This window comes from Crotalus tigris, unplaced genomic scaffold, assembly GCF_016545835.1.
Source record: "Crotalus tigris isolate CLP2741 ecotype Arizona unplaced genomic scaffold, ASM1654583v1 scf7180000019405.536791, whole genome shotgun sequence".
NCBI lineage: Eukaryota > Metazoa > Chordata > Lepidosauria > Squamata > Viperidae > Crotalus > Crotalus tigris.
This window is the reverse complement of record NW_024097522.1, coordinates 200,642-223,056: the sequence shown is the minus strand read 5'-3', so window position 1 is coordinate 223,056 and position 22,415 is coordinate 200,642. Positions and strand designations below refer to the sequence as shown.

At 44.5% G+C, this 22,415-nt stretch overlaps 1 protein-coding gene across 2 annotated transcripts in view; it reads left to right on the top strand.

Annotated features, from left to right (window-relative positions):
• The window catches only part of ULK2 (unc-51 like autophagy activating kinase 2), a 168,171-nt gene that overhangs the window by 84,834 nt on the left and 60,922 nt on the right, over positions 1-22,415 (top strand). For both annotated transcript variants that reach the window (XR_005558995.1, XM_039362237.1), the window contains exons 12-15: positions 1,851-1,939; positions 11,931-12,102; positions 17,223-17,283; positions 19,968-20,105. Coding sequence is in view for 1 of the 2 variants with exons in the window: in XM_039362237.1 (XP_039218171.1) it covers positions 1,851-1,939; positions 11,931-12,102; positions 17,223-17,283; positions 19,968-20,105 (460 nt within the window). In the remaining variant the exon portion in view is untranslated. The remainder of the gene's footprint in view (positions 1-1,850; positions 1,940-11,930; positions 12,103-17,222; positions 17,284-19,967; positions 20,106-22,415) is intronic.

The following is a 22,415-nucleotide window of genomic DNA, read 5'->3' as shown; positions in this document are numbered from 1 at the left end:
CGAGGGCGAAGCTTCGTTCTCCGAGCTTGTGGGTCGGTTTCCGAATGTTTCGTTACCGGGTTCCTTCGGTCAGTGGAGATTCTTTGCCCTCCAGGTTGTCCCAAAGGAGGCCACTGGACTTCCTTGTTTTTCTTTGAAGGCATTTCGCTTCTCATCCCAGAAGCTTCTTCAGCTCTGACTGGAGGGTGGTGGATAGAAGGATTTATACTCCTTGCGGACAGCCGGTCCTTTGCATCCCTTTAGAGCAGGGGTGTCAAACTCAATGTCATTGAGGGCCGCATCAGTATTGCAGTTGCCCCGGGGGGGGGCAGGGTGGGTGCGGCCGACTTGGTGGGTGTGGATGGAGTGGGTGTGGCCTACTGGGTGGGCGTGGATGGAGTGGGTGTGGCCTACTGGGTGGGCATGGCCAGCTCTACATCATTCGCGTCAAGGGGGCTTGTGGGGGCCTGGGCAGGAGTGGGACAGATCTGAGGGTCTCTGGCAGAAGGGGGGGGGACCAGGGCAGAGCCCATCAAGCCGGATAGGTGAAGTAGGCGAGGGCCATTTGCTGGCCACTTCCAGGCCATGGTGCATTTCTTCATTCCTCACAAAGGGCGACACCTCCCCAGCATGCACCCAGGGGACGGGGTCGACGCGGCAGGGGCTGGTTCCTCGCTGTTTCCAGACGTCCTTGTGGAGCTAAGACTGAATGCGTTTCAGCATAAATGGCCACCACAGAATTGTACTTGGCTCCCGGCCGGCCTGGGCCAAGGCCAAGGCAGCGGGGGCCATTCCCTCACTGTTTCCAGGACGGATTCGCGGGCCACATGAAACCACTTCGCAGGCCGCATCCGGGCCCCGGGCCTTGTGTTTGACATGTCTGCTTTAGAGAGTCGTTAGTGCTACCTGGAGGCTTATCTGCGTCTTCAGGGTCACCTGAGTGGTGCAAATGGGTGTGGAGCCTTCTTGGGACTGCTGAACAGACTGTGTTGTGTCCCTCCCCTTCTGTTGAGAGAGAGCGGTTCAATTTTGACACAGATGGCCTCTTGGTCTTAGGCTCACACAAAAGCATCCTGCAGCCAGGAGGCTCCACACCCCTTTGCACCACTCAGGTGACCCTGAGGACACAGACAAGTCTCCAAGTGGCTTCAATGACTCTCTAAAACGGGTTCTCAACCTTGGCAACTTTAAGACTTGTGGACTTCAACTCCCAGAATTCCTCAGCCAGCTTTGCTGGCTGAGGAATTCTGGGAGTTGAAGTCCACAAGTCTTAAAGTTGCCAAGGTTGAGAAACCCCTGCTCTAAAAGAAGGCAAAGGACCGGCTGTCTGCAAGGAGTATAAATCCTTCCCTTCCCCACCATCCAGGCAGAGCTGAAGAAGCTTCTTAGATGGGAAGCGAAACGTCTTCGAAGAAAAACAAGAAAAGTCCAGTTACTTCTTGGAAAAAAAGCACCTTTGGGACAGGCTTCCTCAGTATTTGCACACTCTGTAGTAGGACAATGAGTTTGCAAAAAAAAAAAAAAAGTGTGTGTGTGTGTGTGTGTGTGTATAGATGCCATACTGTACACCTGCCTCCCAAACCTCTGAAAAATTAGTGAATCGGTACCGGACCGCTGTGGTCCAAACCAAAATGAGAACATTTGCATTCTCGTCCCGAAAGATGCTTTGCCTATCTATCCCTGTCTGGGAGCTGAAGTCCAAAAGTCTTAAAAGTTGCCACTTTTGGAGACCCCTAGTCTAGACCGCAGCCCATCTTTTTCAGATCCTGCAGAGCATGCATCTGCCCAGGTATCCTGCAGTTGTTCGTTCTTTGGAGCCCACCTGTCTGTGATGACATTTCTGTCTTTTTTTTTGTCTCCCCTCCATTCAGCTTGTCCCGTACCTGTTCCAGCACCGGCTGGGTCCGTCTCTGCAGGATCCTGTGGCAGTTCTCCCTCCTGTCGATTTGCTTCTCCCCCGGTAAGTTCTGGAAAATTGATTCTTTGTATTTCTGGGGGGGGGGCAGATGGATGGGCATTTTCTGTGCATCAGAGTGTGTCTCCCCCCCCCCCCCCAAGAAAGAAGGTAGAGAAGAAGGAGTGTGGATACAGTGAAAGGGGAAATGGGCGAGCAACACCAAAAGTCATGTGTATGTATTTATTTCATTTTATTAAAAGCGTCTTATATGTGAATGTAAAAAGAATGTATGTTAACATCTGATAAATATCACGGTATATGTATGGGGGAGAGTCTGGAAGAATAAAAAATAAAAAAATTATTATTAAAAAAAAGAGTGTGTCCCCTCCACTGATTAATTGTTCTCATCAACAGGAGCTTTCTCCTTAATTCTAGGTTGGATCTCTCTTTATTAAGCTTCCATTTTTAATTCCCACAGCACTGTCTTAAGCCTGAGCAATTGACCAATATAGTCTCCGGGTCCAATTCAAGGTGTTGGTCATTACCTTTAAAGCCCTATATGGCTCAGGGCCAGGCTATTTGCGAGACCGCCTACTACCTCGTAGTTCCCTATGTCCGGTTAGATCCCACAGGCTGGGCCTCCTTCAGGCCCCGTCGGCCAAGCAGTGCCATTTGGCGGGGCCGCGGAGGAGGGCCTTCTCTGTGATGGCGCCCACGCTTTGGAATCAGCTCCCCCTGGAGATTAGGACCGCTCCCACCCTGTTGGTCTTCCGTAAGCGACTTAAGACCTGGCTTTTCCGGCAGGCCTGGGGTTTATAAAACCTGACCCCTGGATGATTGTTTTTGTATTGTTTTGTTATGTTTTATGTGTTTTTTATTGTTAGCCGCCCAGAGTCCTTCGGGAGTGGGGCGGCTTATAAATTTTAAAAATAAAATAAAATAAAATATAGTAGTCTGTATGGCTATTATCATCTTTCTTCTCATTTCTCATCTTTTGTCATCTTTCCTAATATCTTCTTCTATCCTTATAATTTATTGCTTGTTGTTTGTATCTTATGATTAATGATTGTAACTGTGATTTATGATCTATGACCTGTTGTCTGAATTGGTATAGGGTTTCCTGCCTGAGTAGGGGGTTGGACTAGATGACCTCCAAGGTCCTTTCCAACTCTGTTGTTGTTGCTGTTATTATTATTATTGCTTCTTGTTGCTTGTGTGTACACTGAGAATTTATGCACCAGAAACAAATTCCTTGTGTGTCCAATCATATAAAGAATATTCTATTCCATTCCATTCTCTATTCTATTCTCTATTCTATTTTCTATTCTATTCTATATTCTTTTCATTCTATTTTATATTCTATTCTATTCTATTTTATTCTATATTCTATTCTATTCTATATTCTATTCTATTCTATATTGTATTCTCTATTCTATTCTACTCTCCTATTCTGTTCCGTTCCATTCCATTCCATTCTATTCTATTCTATTCTATTATCAGCATCTTTTTTGTGATAAGGTGACCAAAATTGGCTGCAGTATTTGGACCCAACAAGTGTTTACTTGTGAACTTTAAGGGGAAGGGTGATTGCTGAGCAAACAGGATGTATTTTGCTTTTGGAATATTCAGGTCAAACAAGCAATGTAGGAGGTCCTGAATCATAGCTGGAAACTGCATTTGCACCCAAGCTTGTCCAACCTTATCGGCCAAAAGTAAAAATGCTTTGGTTTAATGAATTTTTTTTTCAGACGTTCAAAGTCTTCATTTCTTCCTTCCAACACAATTTCTAGTTCTAATGAGTAATTTGAAAATGTAAATTGGTATCGGAAATGAATCCTATATGGGAGTCAGTTTCGTCCAATCATGGTTAAGGCACTAGGCTAGAAAGCAGGAGACAGCGAGTTGTAATCACACCTTAGGCACGAAAGCTGGCTGGGTGACTTTGGGCCAATCACCAGGAGACTGGGAGTTCTAGTTTTATTTATTTATTTATTTATTTATTTATTTATTTATTTATGAGACTTATATACCGCTTTAAGTGCAAGCACTCTCCAAGCGGTGTACACCAGTAAGCAATGTATATATATATTTACATTGCCCCCAACAATCTGGGTCCTCATTTTACCTACCCCGGAAGGATGGAAGGCTGAGTCAACCTTGAGCCGGTGAGATTTGAACCGCTGACCTGCTGAACACAGTCAGCTAAAGTGGCCTGCAGTACTGCACTCTAACTGCTGCGCCACCTCGGCTCTTAGTTTTGCCTTAGCCATGAAAGCTGGCTGGGTGACTTTGGGCCAATCACCAGGAGACTGGGAGTTCTAGTCCCGCCTTAGCCATGAAAGCTGGCTGGGTGACTTTGGGCCAATCACCAGGAGACTGTGAGTTCTAGTCCCGCCTTAGCCATGAAAGCTGGCTGGGTGACTTTGGGCCAATCACCAGGAGACTGGGAGTTCTAGTCCCGCCTTAGCCATGAAAGCTGGTTGGGTGACTTTGGCCAATCACCAGGAGACTGGGAGTTCTAGTCCTGCCTTAGCCATGAAAGCTGGCTGGGTGACTTTGGGCCAATCAGGAGGAGACTGTGAGTTCTAGTCCCGCCTTAGCCATGAAAGCTGGCTGGGTGACTTTGGGCCAATCACCAGGAGACTGGGAGTTCTAGTTTCGCCTTAGCCATGAAAGCTGGCTGGGTGACTTTGGGCCAATCACCAGGAGACTGTGAGTTCTAGTCCTGCCTTAGCCATGAAAGCTGGCTGGGTGACTTTGGACCAATCACCAGCAGATTGGGAGTTCTAGTTTCGCCTTAGCCATGAAAGCTGGCTGGGTGACTTTCGGCCAATCACCAGGAGACTGGGAGTTCTAGTCCTGCCTTAGCCATGAAAGCTGGCTGGGTGACTTTGGGCCAATCACCAGAAGACTGGGAGTTCTAGTCCCGTCTTAGCCATGAAAGCTGGCTGGGTGACTTTGGGCCAATCACCAGGAGACTGGGAATTCTAGTCCCACCTTAGCCATGAAAGCTAGGTGAGTTCGGACCAATCACCAGGAGACTGGGAGTTCTAGTTTCGCCTTAGCCATGAAAGTTGGCTGGGTGACTTTGGGCCAATCATCAGAAGACTGGGAGTTCTAGTCCCGCCTTAGCCATGAAAACCAGCCAATCACCAGGAGACAGTGCGAAAAAGGGGGAAATGACATACTGTACGTCTTCCTCTCAAGTTAGTGAATCAGTACCGGACCGGTATAGTCCAAACCAAAATGAGAACCTTCCCATTCTAGCCCTGACACGTGCTTTGCCTTTCCCTAGCATGCAGTCCTTATTTTGAACAGTTGTTACAATATTTGTTTCTCCGGATAAAACACAACGTTTTAAAATTCTGAGCGCTTGTACACTTTTGCAGCAGTCCTTGCTGGGAACATTATATTCCTTACAGCTTTCAAAATAAGGAAATATAAACAAGCACCAGTTTTACCAGTTCTAGTCCCGCCTTAGGCACGAAAGCCAATTGAATGACTTTGGGCCAATCACCAGGAGACCGTGATTCCTGGTCCCATCTCTTAGCCTTGAAAGCTGGCTGGGTGACTTTGGGCCAGTCACCAGGAGACATTGAGTTCTAGTCCCATCGAGCACGAAGGCCGATTAAGTGACTTTGGGCCAATCACCAGGAGACGGTGAATTCTAGTCCCGTCTCAAGCATGAAAGCCAGCTGGGGGACTTTGGGACCATCACCAGGAGACGGTGAGTTCTAATCCTGCCGTAGACATGGCACTGGGCTGGGTGATCTTGGACCAATCCCCCCCCACCTCACAGGGATGTTATTGGGAGGAAAATAGGAGGAGGAGGAATGTGTTAGATATGGGTTATTTGTAAAAAATAATAAAGGCAGGATACGAATGAGAGCTAAAGTGAAGTGATCTTGGAGCGCAAAACATGAGCCGGCAAGGATGAGAGGCTGAAAAACTGTACTATAATAATAATAATAAAGTTGGAAGGGACCTTGGAGGTCATCTAGTCCAACCCCCGGCTCAGGCAGGAAACCCTATACCATTTCAGACAAATGGCTGTCCAGTCTCTTCTTAAAAACTTCCAGTGTTGGAGCATTCACCACTTCTGGAGGCAGATATAATAATAATAATAATAATAATAGATAATAATAATAATAATATAATAATAATAATAATAATAATAAAAGGCACTACCTTGACGTGGTTTGTGGGGCTTGTGTACTCTGAGGAAGATGAGAGCTATGCCAGAGGTTCAACCATACTGGACAGGTCTCATCAGAGGAGTCAGACAAAGAGTGTCTCTCCCATAAAAAATATGGTGAGACGTAAATTTCAGAATGCCATACCGGCTCGGACGTCGCCCGGGTTAACAAGGTCCGCACTAGATATTGGAGTTCCTGGATATCTGGTGAAAAATGGGTTACAGGACTCAGGACTGTTGGCTGAGCAACCAGGGCCAGCAGCTGCAGAACTACTGGAAGAAAAGGTGTTTACCCGTCGCAGATACACAGTGATGGAAAACAAAGAAATAATGATCTGTTACTACAGATCAAGTCCAACAAGAAGAGGATATCTAAAACGAATGCACCAGTTCTGGAAAGAACAACATCCAGAATCAGAAATAACAGAACAGAGACTAGCAGATCAACGCCGATTTATAACACGAAATAAAGTATTCACAGAAACAGAATTGGACGAACTGCAAAGGTTTACCCAGGGCAAAGAAATCAAAGCCTTACCAGAAGTAATTCAGAATGTAGAGGCAAACCAGGGGTAGTTGGCAGTGAAAGAATCCAGTAGAGATATACAACTGTTCTCATTTGGAAACCAGGCACCTCTTCCTCAGGAAGAACAAAACCCTCTAACTAAAGAAATAAAAGAATTGAAACAAAGAATAACTGAGCATCTAGAACAGCACAAAAACAACAGAATAAGGCTGCCTGCATTGAAGCTTGTTCCAAAGAACAGCTAGCACAAGCATTAAAAGATGCAAATACTGCAATAGCAAGTATAAGCACCAATTCACTGCAAGAAACAAACCAATTAATGTACAGCACAGCTGCAGTTATAACAGAATACCTGGGATGTAAAATCAACAAAAAAGAAAAACAAACAAACAGTGCACCACAAAAATGGAAGGTTAGACTAGAAAATAAGATCAGCAAGTTAAGATCACATGCAAGCAAGCTAGAACAGATGAAAGAAAAGAAGCTGAAGAACAAGAAGACCAAAGAATACCTAATCAAGAAATACCACTTAGAAACAAGGAAGATCAAGGAAGCACTGGAAATAATAAAGCAACAAATAACAGCTATAGCCAGGAAAATCAGTAGATATGAAGCTCGAATTGCAAACTATAGGCAGAACCTCCAATTTCAATCCAATCAGAAACGTTTCTACCAATCCATCAATGGAGAAACTGCAAGGAATCAGTCAGTACCTGACAAGGAAGAAACAGTGCAGTTCTGGAAGCAGATATGGGATAACCCAAAGAAATACAACAAGGATGCGGCTTGGTTAAAAGAGGTGGATGCAAATAAAACAGAAGTTGAAATGAAAGAACTAGTAATAACAACAAAAATGGTAGAAAAAAGAGCAAAGAAAATCAAAAATTGGTCAGCACCAGGTGAAGATGAACTGCATGGGTTTTGGTTGAAACATCTAACTGTTATACACCCACTCATTGCCAAACAATTCAACAATATACTACAAGGAGGAGAAATTGAAAAGTGGCTAACAACTGGGAAAACCTACCTAATAATGAAAAATCCAGCAAAAGGGGCAACACCAGGTAACTACAGGCCAATTACCTGCTTACCAACAACTTTCAAATTACTAACTGGTGTGGTAGCTGATGCAGTACAACAGCATCTAGTTGAAAACAATCTCTTTCCACCTGAGCAGAAAGGAAACCGCCCCAATAGCAGAGGAACAAAAGATCAACTCCTAATAGACAAAATGATCTTGGAAAACTGCAAGAGAAGGAAGACCAACCTGAATGTGGCATGGATTGACTACAAAAAGGCATTTGACTCTCTGCCACATGATTGGATAATAAAGTGCCTAGAAATAACAGGAGTCAGTAGAAACATCAGAAAATTTGTGCAAAGATCGATGGCACAATGGAAGACACAGTTGCAGATCAATGGTGAGAGGCTGGGAGAGGTTAATATCAAGAGAGGAATATTTCAAGGAGATTCATTATCACCATTACTATTTGTTATTGCACTGTTTCCTCTGTCAACAATACTGAATAACTCAGGACATGGCTATCAAACATCAAAAACATCTGCCAGACTATCCCACCTCCTTTACATGGATGATCTGAAGCTGTATGGAAAAACATCATCTGAAATAGAATCGCTGCTCAACACTGTCCGTATATATAGCCAAGATATTGTAATGGAGTTTGGCTTGGACAAATGTGCCACACTTACTATCAAACAAGGAAAAATAATGAAAACTGAAGGAATCAAGATGCCCCACGAAAATAACATTAAGAGTCTGGATGAGGAAGAGTACTACAAATACTTGGGTATCCTTCAAGCTGACAACATCAAGCACACTGAAGTCAAGAAAAAGATTAGAGGTGAATACATCAAGAGAGTGAAGAAGATCTTAAAATCCAAACTCAATGGAGGAAATACCATAAAGGCAATCAACACCTGGGCAATCCCAGTCATTAGGTACACAGCTGGAATAGTGGACTGGACTCAAGCAGAACTAAAAGCAATGGATAGGCAGACCAGAAAAATAATGACAATGAATCACGCCCTTCATCCACGCAGTGACATTGATAGACTTTATCTACCAAGGCAAATAGGTGGGCGTGGAATGCTACAAGTACATCAGATGGTTGAAGAAGAAAAAATGGCTTTGGAAGAATATCTGAAGAACAATGATGAAGATGCACTGAAATTAGTATATCAGGAAGGCTTACTGACTACTGGAGAGACCAAACTGGCCTACAAGAAAGACCAAATGAAGAACAGAATAGAGGCATGGGAAGACAAAGCACTACATGGCCAATACATTAAAAAATAGCTGGGAAAGCAGATAATAACAAGACCTGGCAATGGCTAAGAGCAGGAAAATTGAAGAAAGAGACCGAGGGACTAATTCTGGCTGCACAAGACCAAGCCTTAAGGACAAATGCATACAAAGTCAAAATTGAGAAGACAGCAACAGACAGTAAGTGCCGCCTATGCAAAGAAGCTGAAGAAACAGTGGACCACTTGGTAAGCTGTTGCAAGAAGATTGCACAGACTGACTACAAGCAGCGGCATGACAAAGTAGCAACAATGGTGCATTGGAAGATCTGCAAAAAATATCATTTGCCTGTAAGCAAAAACTGGTGGGATCATAAAATAGAGAAAGTCATAGAAAATGATAAAATTAAACTGCTCTGGGACTTCAGAATTCAAACAGACAAGCACCTGCAACATAACACCCCAGACTTAACAATTGTCGATAAGAAAGACAAAAAAGTCTGGATAGTGGACGTGGCAGTGCCTGGAGACAGCAGAATAGACGAGAAAGAACTGGAGAAGATAACAAAATACAAAGACCTACAAATAGAAATAGAAAGACTGTGGCAAAAGCAAGCAAGGGTAGTACCAATAGTCATAGGCTCCTTGGGTGCAATCCCAAAACAACTGGAGCACCACTTGAACACCATTGGCATTGACAAATTTGCTATTAGTCAATTGCAAAAGGCGGCCTTATTAGGAACTGCTTCCATCCTGCGACGATACCTGTAATACCATCAAACATCTACATCTGCCTATCCCAGGTCCTGGTTAAGGACTCGATAGGTAGACAAAATGCCAAATCCAGTCTGAACATCTGGCTGACTGTGCGATGATTGATAATAATAATAATAGTAGTAGTAGTAGTAGTAGTAGTAGTAGTAGAGTTGGAAGGGACCTTGGAGGTCATCTAGTCCAACCCCCTGCTCAGGCAGGAAACCCTATACCATTTCGGACAAATGGCTGTCCAGTCTCTTCTTAAAAACTTCCAGTGTTGGAGCATTTACTGCTTCTGGAGGCAGGCTGTTCCACTGATTAATTGTTCTCACTGTCAGGAAGTTTCTCCTTAGTTCTAGGTTGCTTCTCTCCTTGATTAGTTTCCACCCGTTGCTTCTTGTCCTGCCTTCAGGTGCTTTGGAAAATAGCTTGACTCCCTCTTCTTTGGGCAGCCCCTGAGAATATGGAAACACTGCTATCATGTCCCCCTTGTCTTCTCTTCATTAAACTAGACATACCCAATTCTAGCAACCGTTCCTTATATGTTTTAGCCTCCAGTCCCCTGATCATCTTTGTTGCTCTTCTCTGCACTCTTTCTAGAATCTCAGCATCTTTTTTACATTGTGGTGACCAAAACTGGATGCCGTATTCCAAGTGTGACCTTCCTCTACTATCCAAAGCAGCCTTTTTCTAAATATTCTTCCTGTTTTGTTTTATTCTTAAATGTGTATGCTGCTCTTTGGTTTTAAATAGAGTTGAGCAATAACGTTACCGAGTTGAAGAACAGAGCTTTCATTTATCTGCTACTGGGGTGGTTTTGGGGGAAATGCTAGTCACAAAGATTTGAAAGAAAGTGTTTTCTGGGGCGCTGACTTTGAGGTTGTGCAATGTGTACAGTGGAGAGGAATAACCACCAAAGTAAGTAAAATGCCCCTTTCTGGCTTTTGGGCCATGGTGTCATGGTTCTGACAGATGAAACTCTTCAAAAGAACTTCGAGGCATTGTTTACCTTAAAGAATCTTTTATTCGGGAAACAAAGTATGGGCACTACATAGTTGAAACCAGAAACTAAATTCCCTTCCCCTGGATACAAAGTAACAAAGCACAATTCCCTCCTCCAATAAACTGTCATAAATCACATTCCCCAATTAGCTTGAAGCCCAAGCTTTCTCCCCAGCTCTCCAGCCCACCAAAACTATCAGCTCTGGGCCCAATGACCTTGGGTTCCCACGGCTGAGTTATTACTGTTACAGCTAGCTGCACTCTCATCCACATCCCCCCTCCCAGCATCAACTAACTCTAAAACCAATAGAGAAAATGGCTACATTTCCATCTGTTGTCAAAGCAAGAAAACATCCGATGTTAGCAACGTTCACACATGGTTGCTAAGCAAAACTTTCTGGTTGTCAAGGGAGTCACATCATTAAGTGAGTCTGGCTTCCTTTTGTTGACGTTTGATTTGTCGGAAGCCAGCTGGGAAGATTGCAAATAACGATCAGATGATCCTGGGACACTACAACTGTTACACATCCATGCTGGTTGCCGCAGTCTGAGGATCAGTTGTAAGTCAATCAGAATAGAGTTGGAAGGGACCTTGGAGGTCTTCTAGTCCAGCCCCCTGCTCAGACAGGAGACCTTAATAATAATAATAATAATAATAAAGTTGGAAGGGACCTTGGAGGTCACCTAGTCCAACCCCCTAGGAAACCCTATACCATTTTGGACAAATGGCTGTCCGGTCTCTTCTTAAAAACTTCCAGCGTTGGAGCATTCACCGCTTCTGGAGGCAGGTTGTTCCACTGGTTAATTGTTCTCACTGTCAGGAAGTTTCTCCTTAGTTCTAGTTTGCTTCTCTCCTTGGTTAGTTTCCATCCGTTGCTTCTTGTCCTGCCTTCAGACGCTTTGGAGAATAGCTTGACTCCCTCTTCTTTGGGGCAGCCCCTGAGCTACTGGATCACTGCTATCCCGTCACCCCTTTCCTCTAGATTGGCCATACCCAAATCCTGCAACCGTTCTTCAGATGTTTTTGTCTCCAGGCCCTTAACCGTCTTCGTTTCCTCTGGCTGAGGAATTCTGGGAGTCGAAGTCCACAAGTCTTAAAAGGGCCAAGTTTGAAGACCCCTGTCTTAGTTGCTCTTCTCTGTACTTTTTCCAAAGTCTCAATCTGGCTGTCTGGGGAATTCTGGGAGACGAAGTCCACGGGTCTTGTATGTTGCCAAGGATCGGACAGCACTGCTGTAGGGAGATAACCGGTGGGAGTTCCCCCACCTGCCTTTGCTAACCTGTGACCTCTGACTCCTCCATCTTCTCTCCAGTCCCTTCCAGATATGCAGCACATCCAAGAAGACAACCTGTCTTCACCTCCCTTGGGGCCTCCGAATTACCTTCAGGTATCCAAAGATTCTGCCAGCACCAGTAGCAAGAATTCCTCCTGTGACACGGATGACTTTGTCCTGGTCCCGCACAACATCTCCTCCGATCAGTCGTGTAAGTTTCTCTCTTGATGGGTCTCCCCGGTGTCCCTTTGCGGGCTCTTTCACTGTCCCCCATGGCGAAGGGTGGCAAGTGTTAGTTAGATTGTGTGGTGGTGGTTGTTTTTTTTGTTTTGTTTTTAAATTACAAGTTTTATTAATTTTTCAGATTTTTACAACCAAGTGATTAGGAAGCAGCATGATGATAGGGTAATCAATAGCCCAATAACAGAATCCTTCATGTGTGTGTGTGTTTGTGTGTGTGTGTTTTCTGAGGTTTTCGCGGGTGTTTGTAGGTCTTTGGTTATTCTGGTTTTCTCCTACGTAAAATTGGAAGTGTCTTGGCGACGTTTCGACAAAGTCTCATTCGTCATCTTCAGGCTGGTGCGTGCTTCTAGACACCAGCCTGAAGATGACGAATGAGACTTCGTCGAAACGTCGCCAAGACACTTCCAATTTTACGTGGGAGAAAACCCGAATAACCAAAGACCTACACACACACACACACACACACACACACACACACACACACACACACATATATATGTTTTCGGAGGTTTTCGCGGGGTGTTTGTATGTAGGTCTTTGGTTATTCGGGTTTTCTCCCGCGTCAAATTGGAAGTGTCTTGGTGACGTTTCGACGAAGTCTCATTCGTCATCTTCAGGCTGGTGTTTTCGGCTTCATTGCTCCTAGAAGCACGAAGCCGAAAACACCAGCCTGAAGATGACGAATGAGACTTCGTCGAAACGTCACCAAGACACTTCCAATTTGACGCGGGAGAAAACCCGAATAACCAAAGATCGATCGATCTATCTATCTGTCTGTCTATCTGTCTGTCTATCTATCTATCTATCTATCTATCTATCTATCTATCTATCTATCTATCTATCTATCTCAAGTTACATCATTCAAGGTTCTCTCTCTATTTCCCTTAAATATTATATCATATTCAGAGAGTTTTTCAGACAGACCGGTCTGATTGATTGCACCTTGGCATTTTTGACTGCTATACTGCAGTTCTATTTTTATTTTATTTTTTTATAATCACTTTTGCCTTGCAGCCCCCCCCTCCCCCAAACTAGGGGCATTAAGCAGGCTCAAGTCGCTACTGCGATACATTACAAATTCAGATTTCTGAAGGCAAGGCAAAAGTGATTTTATATATATATAAAAAAGTAGAACTGCAGTATAGTAGTCAAAAATGCCAAGGTGCAATCTATCAGACCGGTCTGTCTGAAAAACTTTCTGTATATACTCCCTTGACTCGGCTGACAAAGAGGGGAGGAGAGCCGGTGGCCTGGTGGTTAATACAACTTCCTAGATTCAAATCCCATAAAGCAGTGTTTCTCAACCTTGACAATTTTAAGGCACGTGGACTTCAACTCCCAGAATTCCACAGCCAGCAATGCTGGCTGTGGAATTCTGGGAGTTGAAGTCCACGTGCCTTAAAATTGTCAAGGTTGAGAAACACTGCTGAAGGATGTGGCTAGCTGATGAGAGCTAATGAGCCTGAAATAGCTATGCTAGTCTCCCACTTAATTCTTTAACTCTTTGTCAGCAAAAAGAAATCTGAATATATCATATTCATGTTAGTACATTTCTAGCTAAAGCTCAATCAATCAATACCTTTATCAATAACATTTTACTAATATAATAATAATAATAATAATAATAATAATGTTGGAAGGGACCTTGGAGGTCATCTAGTCCAACCCCCTGCTCAGGCAGGAAACCCTATACCATTTTGGACAAATGGCTGTCCAGTCTCTTCTTAAAAACCTCCAGTGTTGGAGCATTCACTTACACATATCCAAGTCCTGTTTTTAAGTGTTACTTAATTCCAATTACCGTATTCCAGTTTAGCCTTTTATAACCAATGTTGAGGCTTCGGATAGCCTTAATTTCCCTCCTTTCATTATAAGCTAATTATCGTGACTAGAACACATGTATTGTTCCAAAATTTACATTCTTACTTTATTCACCAATATATTCTATTTCTCATCCTAGTAGCTCTTCATTTACTAATAAAATACCTCTTATTATCACAAATCCATTTCCATATAACCACCATTAAAGCTATAATCTAACGGTTTTAATGTCCATTATGAATCTAAGTCCTAAATATTAAATCAATCAATGTCTCTAAAAAGCTGCTTAACCGGATTGTGTGTGTGTGTTTTTTATATATATATAAATTTTGATTAAGTAAACATTTAAAAACAGGTTGAACACAGTGTGACTTTTCTGGTTGTTATTTTGCCATACATATTATAACATATATCTTTTTATCATTGATCTTTTATACCATTTACATATTGCATTTTATACTATTTACATATTTAAATACATATTTACATCTATTTACAACATAACTTCCACTTCCATTTTTATTTCATATTCTTTCTGATCTCAATCAACCAGACTGTGTGTTTTTGTAGGAGGTGTCATTTGCGTGCTTGAAACCTTGTGCAAATCTTTCTTTCTCGAAATCTGGGCAGCGTTACTTTTGCGTCCTGGGGAACAATTTGGGTGCAAAACGAGGCCCGGTGTCAGAATCCAATTATATTTCATCTTTAATTATCAAATATAGAAACTCCCAATTCTGCCTTCTCTGGATTCTGCCATAAGAGGGAGAGAAGGGGGAGAACAAAGGGGCTTTATGGCCCTCACTTCCTTCAGTAGACTTCTAAGAAGCTGAATGTGTTTATTGCAACATCAAGAGAGACTTTGAATGTAAATAGCATCAAAGAACCTTACCATAACAAAGAGAGCTATTTACCTTTCATGTAGTTATCTGAAGTCTCCATACAGACGAAAGAAAGGAGCAAGGGGGTGGAATTGTGATGCCTGAAACTATCACTGGAAGGGGGGGGGGTGATTGGGTGGGACTGCTGGGGAACCCCTTAAAACCTTGAATGGGAGAGCTTGGACCCCAAGTCCTGTCTAGCATGCCTGCAACCACTTCTTCTTAATAAAGGATTCCTGTTGGAAGAATTATTCCAAGAGTTCTGTCTTCTTAAGATGCAAAGTGGGGTGGGTCCTTACACCCGGAACAAATCTTTTCATGAGACCAGTAAAGGGTTTGAGAAGTTTTATATCCAAGATTTTATTCTTTTGGGGGGGGGGTTCCCCCATTTATCAGGGCACCTGTGTTTGCACAGTTATCTCAGATTCAGCCCAATCGAAAACCTGTTTTGTTCTCTGCCTGGAAAAAGGACCAATTCAGAGGAATACATTCATCTCTGGGTTCCTGGCCTCCTTAACCCGTTCCTTTTCTGAACTCTGATGGAGAAGAAGACTTTCAAAGATAAACATTTTCAGAAAACCAGAGCCAGGAGGCTGGTATAGAATTGCAGTTGGGAGGAACTTTTAGGATCAAACCTAGGTGTGGCTTCCGTTGCTTTATTGCAGACAGCGAGGGGAGGAAAAAAACCACAAGGTTCATTCGTTCCACAGGTAGTTCTCACTTAATGGCCCTAATTTAGACGATAAACTCGTCATTGCAGGGTTGTTAAACAGATTATCTCATGTGATCAGCCCACTTAGCAAAGGCAATCCCAGTTGATACTCTGAGCCTGGTTGTTTTCCTGCAGACGTTTCCTGACCCAACTAGGTAACATCATCAGTGCTAGGAGGGAGGAGGAGGAGGACTGGGGAGTATAGGCACGGTCATCTACCAGTGTCTGGTTGGGAAGCCACCCTTTCAGGTAGGCACAGAGAATAGGGAACGCTAAAGGAGAATATTTGTGGCGGAGGGTCAAAAGGTGGGGTCCTTAGTGCTCTCTGAGCCTGGTGGTTTTCTTGCAGACGTTTCATGACCCAACTAGGTAACATCATCAGTGCCAGAAAGGAGGAAGAGGAGGACTGTGGGGGTCCTTGGTGCTCTCTGAGCTTGGGTTTTTTTCCTGCAGACGTTTCATGACCCAACTAGGTAACATCATCAGTGCTAGAAGGGAGTGGGGTATGCAGAGGGGAAGAGGAGGAGGACTGTGGGGGTCCTTGGTGCTCTCTGAGCTTGGTTGTTCGTTTGCAGACATTTCATGACCCAACTAGGTAACATCATCAGTGTTAGAAGGGAATGGGGTATGCAGAGGGGAAGAGGAGGAGGAGTGTGGGACCTTGGTGCTTTCTGAGCTTGGTGGTTTTGCTGCAGACGTTTCATGACGCAACTAGGTAGTGTCATCCGTGCTAGAAGGAGTGAGGTTTGTGGAGAGGCGGAGGAGGACTGTGGGGGTCCTTGATGATCTCTGAGCTTGGTGGTTTTCCTGCAGACGTTTCATGACCCAACTAGGTAACATCATCAGTGCTAGAAGGGAGGAGGAGGAGGAGGAGGAGGAAAACTGTAGGGCCCTTAGTGCTCTCTGAGCTGGGTGGTTTTCCTGCAGACGTTTCATGACCCAGCTAGGTGACATCATCAGTGCTGGGTTTGCTCTCTGTTCATTTATCATAGCTTGCCCTGTCAGTGTTGGTGGGAATGTTCTTGGTGGTTCCTTGATTAGGCTGGGATGGATGGATGGATGGATGGATGGATGGATGGATGGATGTGGGTAGATGGAGGGAGGGACAGAGGGACCGACGGATGGATGGATGTCCTTGGTCTTCTCTCAGCTTGTTGGTTTTCCTGCAGACGTTTCATGACCCAACTAGGTAACATCATCAGTGCTAGAAGGGAGTAGGGTTTGCGGGGGGGGAGGAGGAGGAGGAGGACGACGACGACTATGGAGTCCTTGGTGCTCTCTGAGTTGGGTTTTTTTTTGTCAGATGTTTCATGACCCAACTAGGTAACATCATCAGTGCTAGAAGGAAGGGGGGGTTATGGAATGGTGGAGGGGGAAGAGGAGGAGGAGGAAGCAGAGGAGAACGAGGGGTGAAGGCGGACTGCTTGGTGTTTTTTCCTGCAGACGTTTCACGACCCAACTAGGTAACGTCATCAGTGCTAGAAGGGAGTGGGGTTTGCTCTCTGTTTACATACTAGTGCCTTGCCCTGTCAGTGCTGTGGTTATTCTGAGTAGTCCCTTTTTTGTGTTAGCTGGTTTATCTGAGTCGATCGTTCCTCGATTGGGGTGTTGCATGTGGACAAGCCACTTGTATGTAAAGTGAACCTAGTGGTGTGAACCGTCTCTTTTCCCCTACAGACGATCTGCCCCTGGCAACCGTGGGCCGGAGAGCCTCAAGCGAGTTCCTGATCTGCGGAGGGTAAGTGACATCCCTGCCGGAGGGTGTGTGTGTGTGTGTGTGTGTGTGTGTGTGTCATGGTTCTTTTGGGGGCAAGTGTTGCCTTTTTTCTCCTGATGGCTCCCAAAGCTAACCGAAGCCTAAAATAGCCAACAGAATAGCTTCCCTTCTTTTTTTAATTGCCTTTGTTCCCTTTGACCAGGGGTAGGCCACCTTGGCTCTTTTATGACTCATGGACTTCAACTCCCAGAATTCCTGAGTCAGCCCTGCTGAGGGGAAAGGGAGAGGTTTCCAAGCTGAGCCATGCTGGCTCGGGAATTCTGGGAGTTGAAGTCCACGAGTCATGAAGGGGTCATAGTTCCCCCATGCTGGTTCAGGAATTGTGGGAGTTGAAGTCCACGAGTCAAAAAAGAGCTGAGGTTGCCTACCCCTGCCTTTGACAGACAGAGTCCGTTAATCGTTTTGAGAAAGTGTTGGCAATTTTCAGAGCCCCCCCCCCCAATACCTCCGGTAGTAGTCTTTCTGGTTCAGCAAACAGGTGTGTGTGTTTACCTTGCCCCCACCTGTGCTTCAGTTATTCTATCTGCTGCATATAACAACAACAACAACAATAATAATAATAATAATAATAAAGTTGAAAGGGACCTTGGAGGTCATCTAGCCTGACCCCCTGCTCAGGCAGGAAACCCTATCCCATTTCAAACAAATGGCTGTCCAGTCTCTTCTTAAAAACTTCCAGTGTTGGGAGCATCTACAGCTTCTGGAGGCAGGTTGTTCCACTGGTTAATTGTTCTCACTGTCAGGAAGTTTCTCCTTAGTTCTAGGCTGCTTCTCTCCTTGATTAGTTTCCATCCATTGCTTCTTGTCCTGCCTTCAAGTGCTTTGGAAAATAGCTTGACTCCCTCTTCTTTATGGCAGCCCCTGAGATATTGCCCCAAAGAAGAGGGAGTCAAGCTATTCTCCAACTTGACAAGTGTCTCGCTTAGGAACCATTACGGTTCCTAAGTTCAAGGAACCCATACACACACACTAGGATTGCCCACACTAACATTGTCTTCTGATAAATCTCATTGTATGTCCTACTCAGATAAGATTCCCAGAATTTTCCTCTCTGACGTAAGACACAGGGATGGAAGTGATCTTCCTTGCCTCCTGCGTCTTTCAATTCTACCATCTGGAAGGCATTCGAAGCCCTTCCAGCTGGACTTTTTATTTGGGGGGGGGGGAGGAGAGAGAGGAACAAAAACAGGCCAAATTCTTAAGCCCGGCCTCCTTCCAGAGGCTGTACCGCTGGCTTGGAGTTTGCAGCCCTAGGAGCCTAACGCAGGTGTGTGCCCTCCCTCCCTCCCTCTGCTCAGGTGCTCCAGCTGCTTTGTTGACTCTCCAGGGAGGGCTGGCGTCATCTGTTTTCTTCTCCCCCCCCCCCCCAGTCCTATTCCCAAAGACTTTCAGCCTCGAGCAAACAAACTCAGCCTCTCTAACTTCTGCACTTCCTGTTCTGGCTTCCCTGGTGGGTTTTCCTAGAAAGACTTGTTTTGGAAAAAGCTTGAAAGGAGGGGGGAGGCGGGGGGTGGGAAGAAGCAGGGCTTGGCGCCAGCCCTGCCTAAAACAAGAGGGAGAGGAGGAGACAAAAGGAGACACCAACACAGTGCTGGGCTGCATTAACAGAGGGACAGAATCAAGGTCACGTGAAGTATTAATACCACTCTACAAGGCCTTGGTAAGGCCACACTTGGAATACGGCATCCAGTTCTGGTCACCACGATGTAAAAAAGATGTTGAGACTCCAGAAAGAGTGCAGAGAAGAGCAACAAAGATGATTAGGGGACTGGAGGCTAAAACATATAAGGAACGGTTGCTGGAATTGGGTATGTCTAATTTAATGAAGAGAAGGACGAGGGGGGACATGATAGCAGTCTTCCAGTATCTCAGGGGCTGCCATAAAGAAGAGGGAGTCAAGCTATTCTCCAAAGCGCCTGAAGGCAGGACAAGAAGCAACGGATGGAAACTCACCAAGGAGAGAAGCAACCTGGAACTAAGGAGAAACTTCCTGACAGTGAGAACAATTAATCAGTGGAACAGCTTGCCACTAGAAGTGGTGAATGTTCCAACACTGGAACTTTTTAAGAAGAGACTGGGCAGCCATTTGTCTGATATGGTACAGGGTCTCCTGCCTGAGCAGAGGGTTGGACTAGATGACCTCCAAGGTCCCTTCCAACTTTATTCTTATTATTAACATCCTGCCTCCAGAAGCAGTGAATGCTCCAACACTGGGAAGTTTCTAAAAAAGAGATTGGATAACCATTTGTCTGAAATGGTGTAGGGTTTCCTGGCTGAGCAGGGGGTTGGACTAGATGACCTCCAAGGTCCCTCCCAACTTTATTACTACTACTACTACTACTACTACTACTACTACTACTACTACTATTATTAAAATCTGTTTATTTATTTATTTTTCTATTGCAACCTCTTTTTATATATTGCATGACTGAAGCTTCCACCCAGGCCCCAGTCTTGAGCGTGTTCTCCTCCCCTGGGAACTAGCAACAGGGCACCCCCTCCGGTGTCTTTCATGCTTTTCCAGAGGCAGCCAGCCATGAAAGCTTCTCCTCTGGGAGAAGAGGATTGTGTGTGGTGCTCCTTCTGGCCCAGATGTTTGCCGTCTGCCTCTCTTCATTGCGTCTCTCCTTGCCCCCCACCAACAGGCAGTGCCAGCCTTCCGTCTCCCCCCGGAGCGAAACGGTGCCCATCCCGGTCCCAACTCAGCTGCGGAACTACCAGCTCATAGAGCAGAACCTGACGTCGGCCACCAGCCCGGGATCCAATCCCCACGGGTCACCAAGGTAAGAAGACCTCCCTTCTCCCTGGGTCTCGACCTGATCCTTCCCTCTCCTGCCCACTCAGGGGAGTCCTCGGCTTACGACCACCGTTGAGCCTAAAATCTCTGTTTATTTAATTTAATTTATTTAATTTATTTATATGCCGCCCAATGCCAAAGGACTCAGGGCGGCGTACAAAATTAAAACAATCATCGAGAATAAAACAATAAAATAATACAATCATACCGCAAGTCCGATCATGTCCCACCCCCACCCCACCCCCGGGGACATCAGCCCCAGGCCTGCCGGAACAGGAGAGTTTTAACGGCTTTCTTAAAGGCCGGCAGGGTGGGAGTTGTTCGAACCTCGGGGGGAAGTTGATTCCACCACGTCGGAGCCACCACAGAAAAGGCCCTTCCCCGAGGGCCCGCCAGCCAACATTGTCTGGCTGACGGGACCTGAAGGAGGCCCAATCTATGGGACCTCACCGGTCTCTGGGAGCTGTGCGGCAGAATGCGGTCCTGTAAGTAACTTGGTCCTAAGCCATGAAGGGCTTTAAAGGTGACAACCAACACCTTGAATTGCGTCCGGAGACCCACAGGAAGCCAGTGCAGCTCGCGGAGGATAGGTGACACGTGGGCGTACCTTGTTGCTAAGCCAGACGGTCCTGAAGCGAGTTTGGCCCAGTTTTATGATCTTTCTCGCCACAATTCTTGAGGGAATCGCTGCGGTTGTTGAGTTGGCAACACGTTTGTGAGGTGAACCTGGCTCCCCCTGTTGACTTGGCTTGTCAGACAGTCGCAAGACCGCCGGGACGCTGCATCCATATGAGTCAATTTTAATTGCGTGACGGCTGGGACGCTGCGACTGTCATAAATAGGAGCCGGTTGCCAAGTGTCTGAATTTTGATCACGTGACCGTGGGGAATGCTGTCAAGGTCATAAGTGTGAGAAAAATGGTTCTAAGTCTCTGTTTTCAGTGCCGTTATAACTTTGAACGGTCACTAAACAAACTGTTGTTAAGTTGAGGATGGCCTGTATTTGGCTGGCTTCCCCAGCAAAAATTTCCAGTTAGCATCTACGACTGCTCGTTTAGCGACCGTTCGAAGTTATGATGGCACTGTTTTTTTTTTTTTATTGAGAATTTTTAACATTTTACAAAATAAATCCCCTCCCCAAACCCGCCCACCTACCCATACCCTCCCCCAACTCCCCAAACCTCCCGAACCCTCCCCTGAACCTCCCAGAGTTGATTACAGGCTTATCCAAAATGTTTCAAAAGAAAAAAAAGAAAAAGAACTTAAAACACATATAAAACTTAAGACACCTATAAATCCTAAACAATCCTAAGTACCTTAAATTAAATGAATTATTTCTAGAAAATAATAATAAACACATTATAATATACTCTAAAAATCTTCTAATCTTACTTATAATATTATCCATCCTTCTACATAAGTCTCTTCCAAGACACAATTTTAAGCACTGCTTTCTTTAAACATCTATAACTACCATATAAAGTCTAGCATAAATCATAAGCAAATCTAAATACATTTAGTTAAACAAGTTATAGTCCCTCCAAAACACAAATTTAAACAATCAGAACTTAAAACATTAGAACAAACAAATTATAGTCAATCAAAAACACAAATCTAAACATTACTTAAAACTTTAAACATTAAAAACCCCACCCAAACACTAAACACATTGTAATATACTCCAATCCTTCTAATATCATAAATATTATTATCATTTTCATAAACTCCCCCAAAACACAAATTTATACATTACTTAAAACTTAAAAAAAGAGAAAAAAACAAAAACAAAACACCTTTATACTCATTTAAATCTTATCAGATTCCATCCAAAGTAGACAGTTTATAGCAAATTCCACCCACAAAAAACACTATAACAAATTCCATCCACCATAAACACAATAGATATTCAAATCTTTTAAAATCTTCATCAATAACAAGTTGCAACCACAAAAAACCCAGTCCTTATCAATCTCAATTGTCCATTTTGATTCTCCATTCATTATCATACTGATATTATTATTGTCAGCCTCGATTATCCATTTTCGTTATAAAGCTTAAAACAAATGCTTTAGGATCTGTCCTCAAAAGCTGCTCCAAATTTTCTGAGTCTCCCAACGACTCAGAAGCCAGTACATGTGGGGATTCCTTAAGCTCCTTATTCTGTTGGTCTTTTTCTTTACAATTATATGTTGCACAGATTTTCCTCTGCCCCTTCTTCTCAACTTGTTGACGCCCCTCAGGCTGAAATTTCCCCTTTTTCATCTCAAATGACCCTTCCATCCTTGAAGATTGCTCCA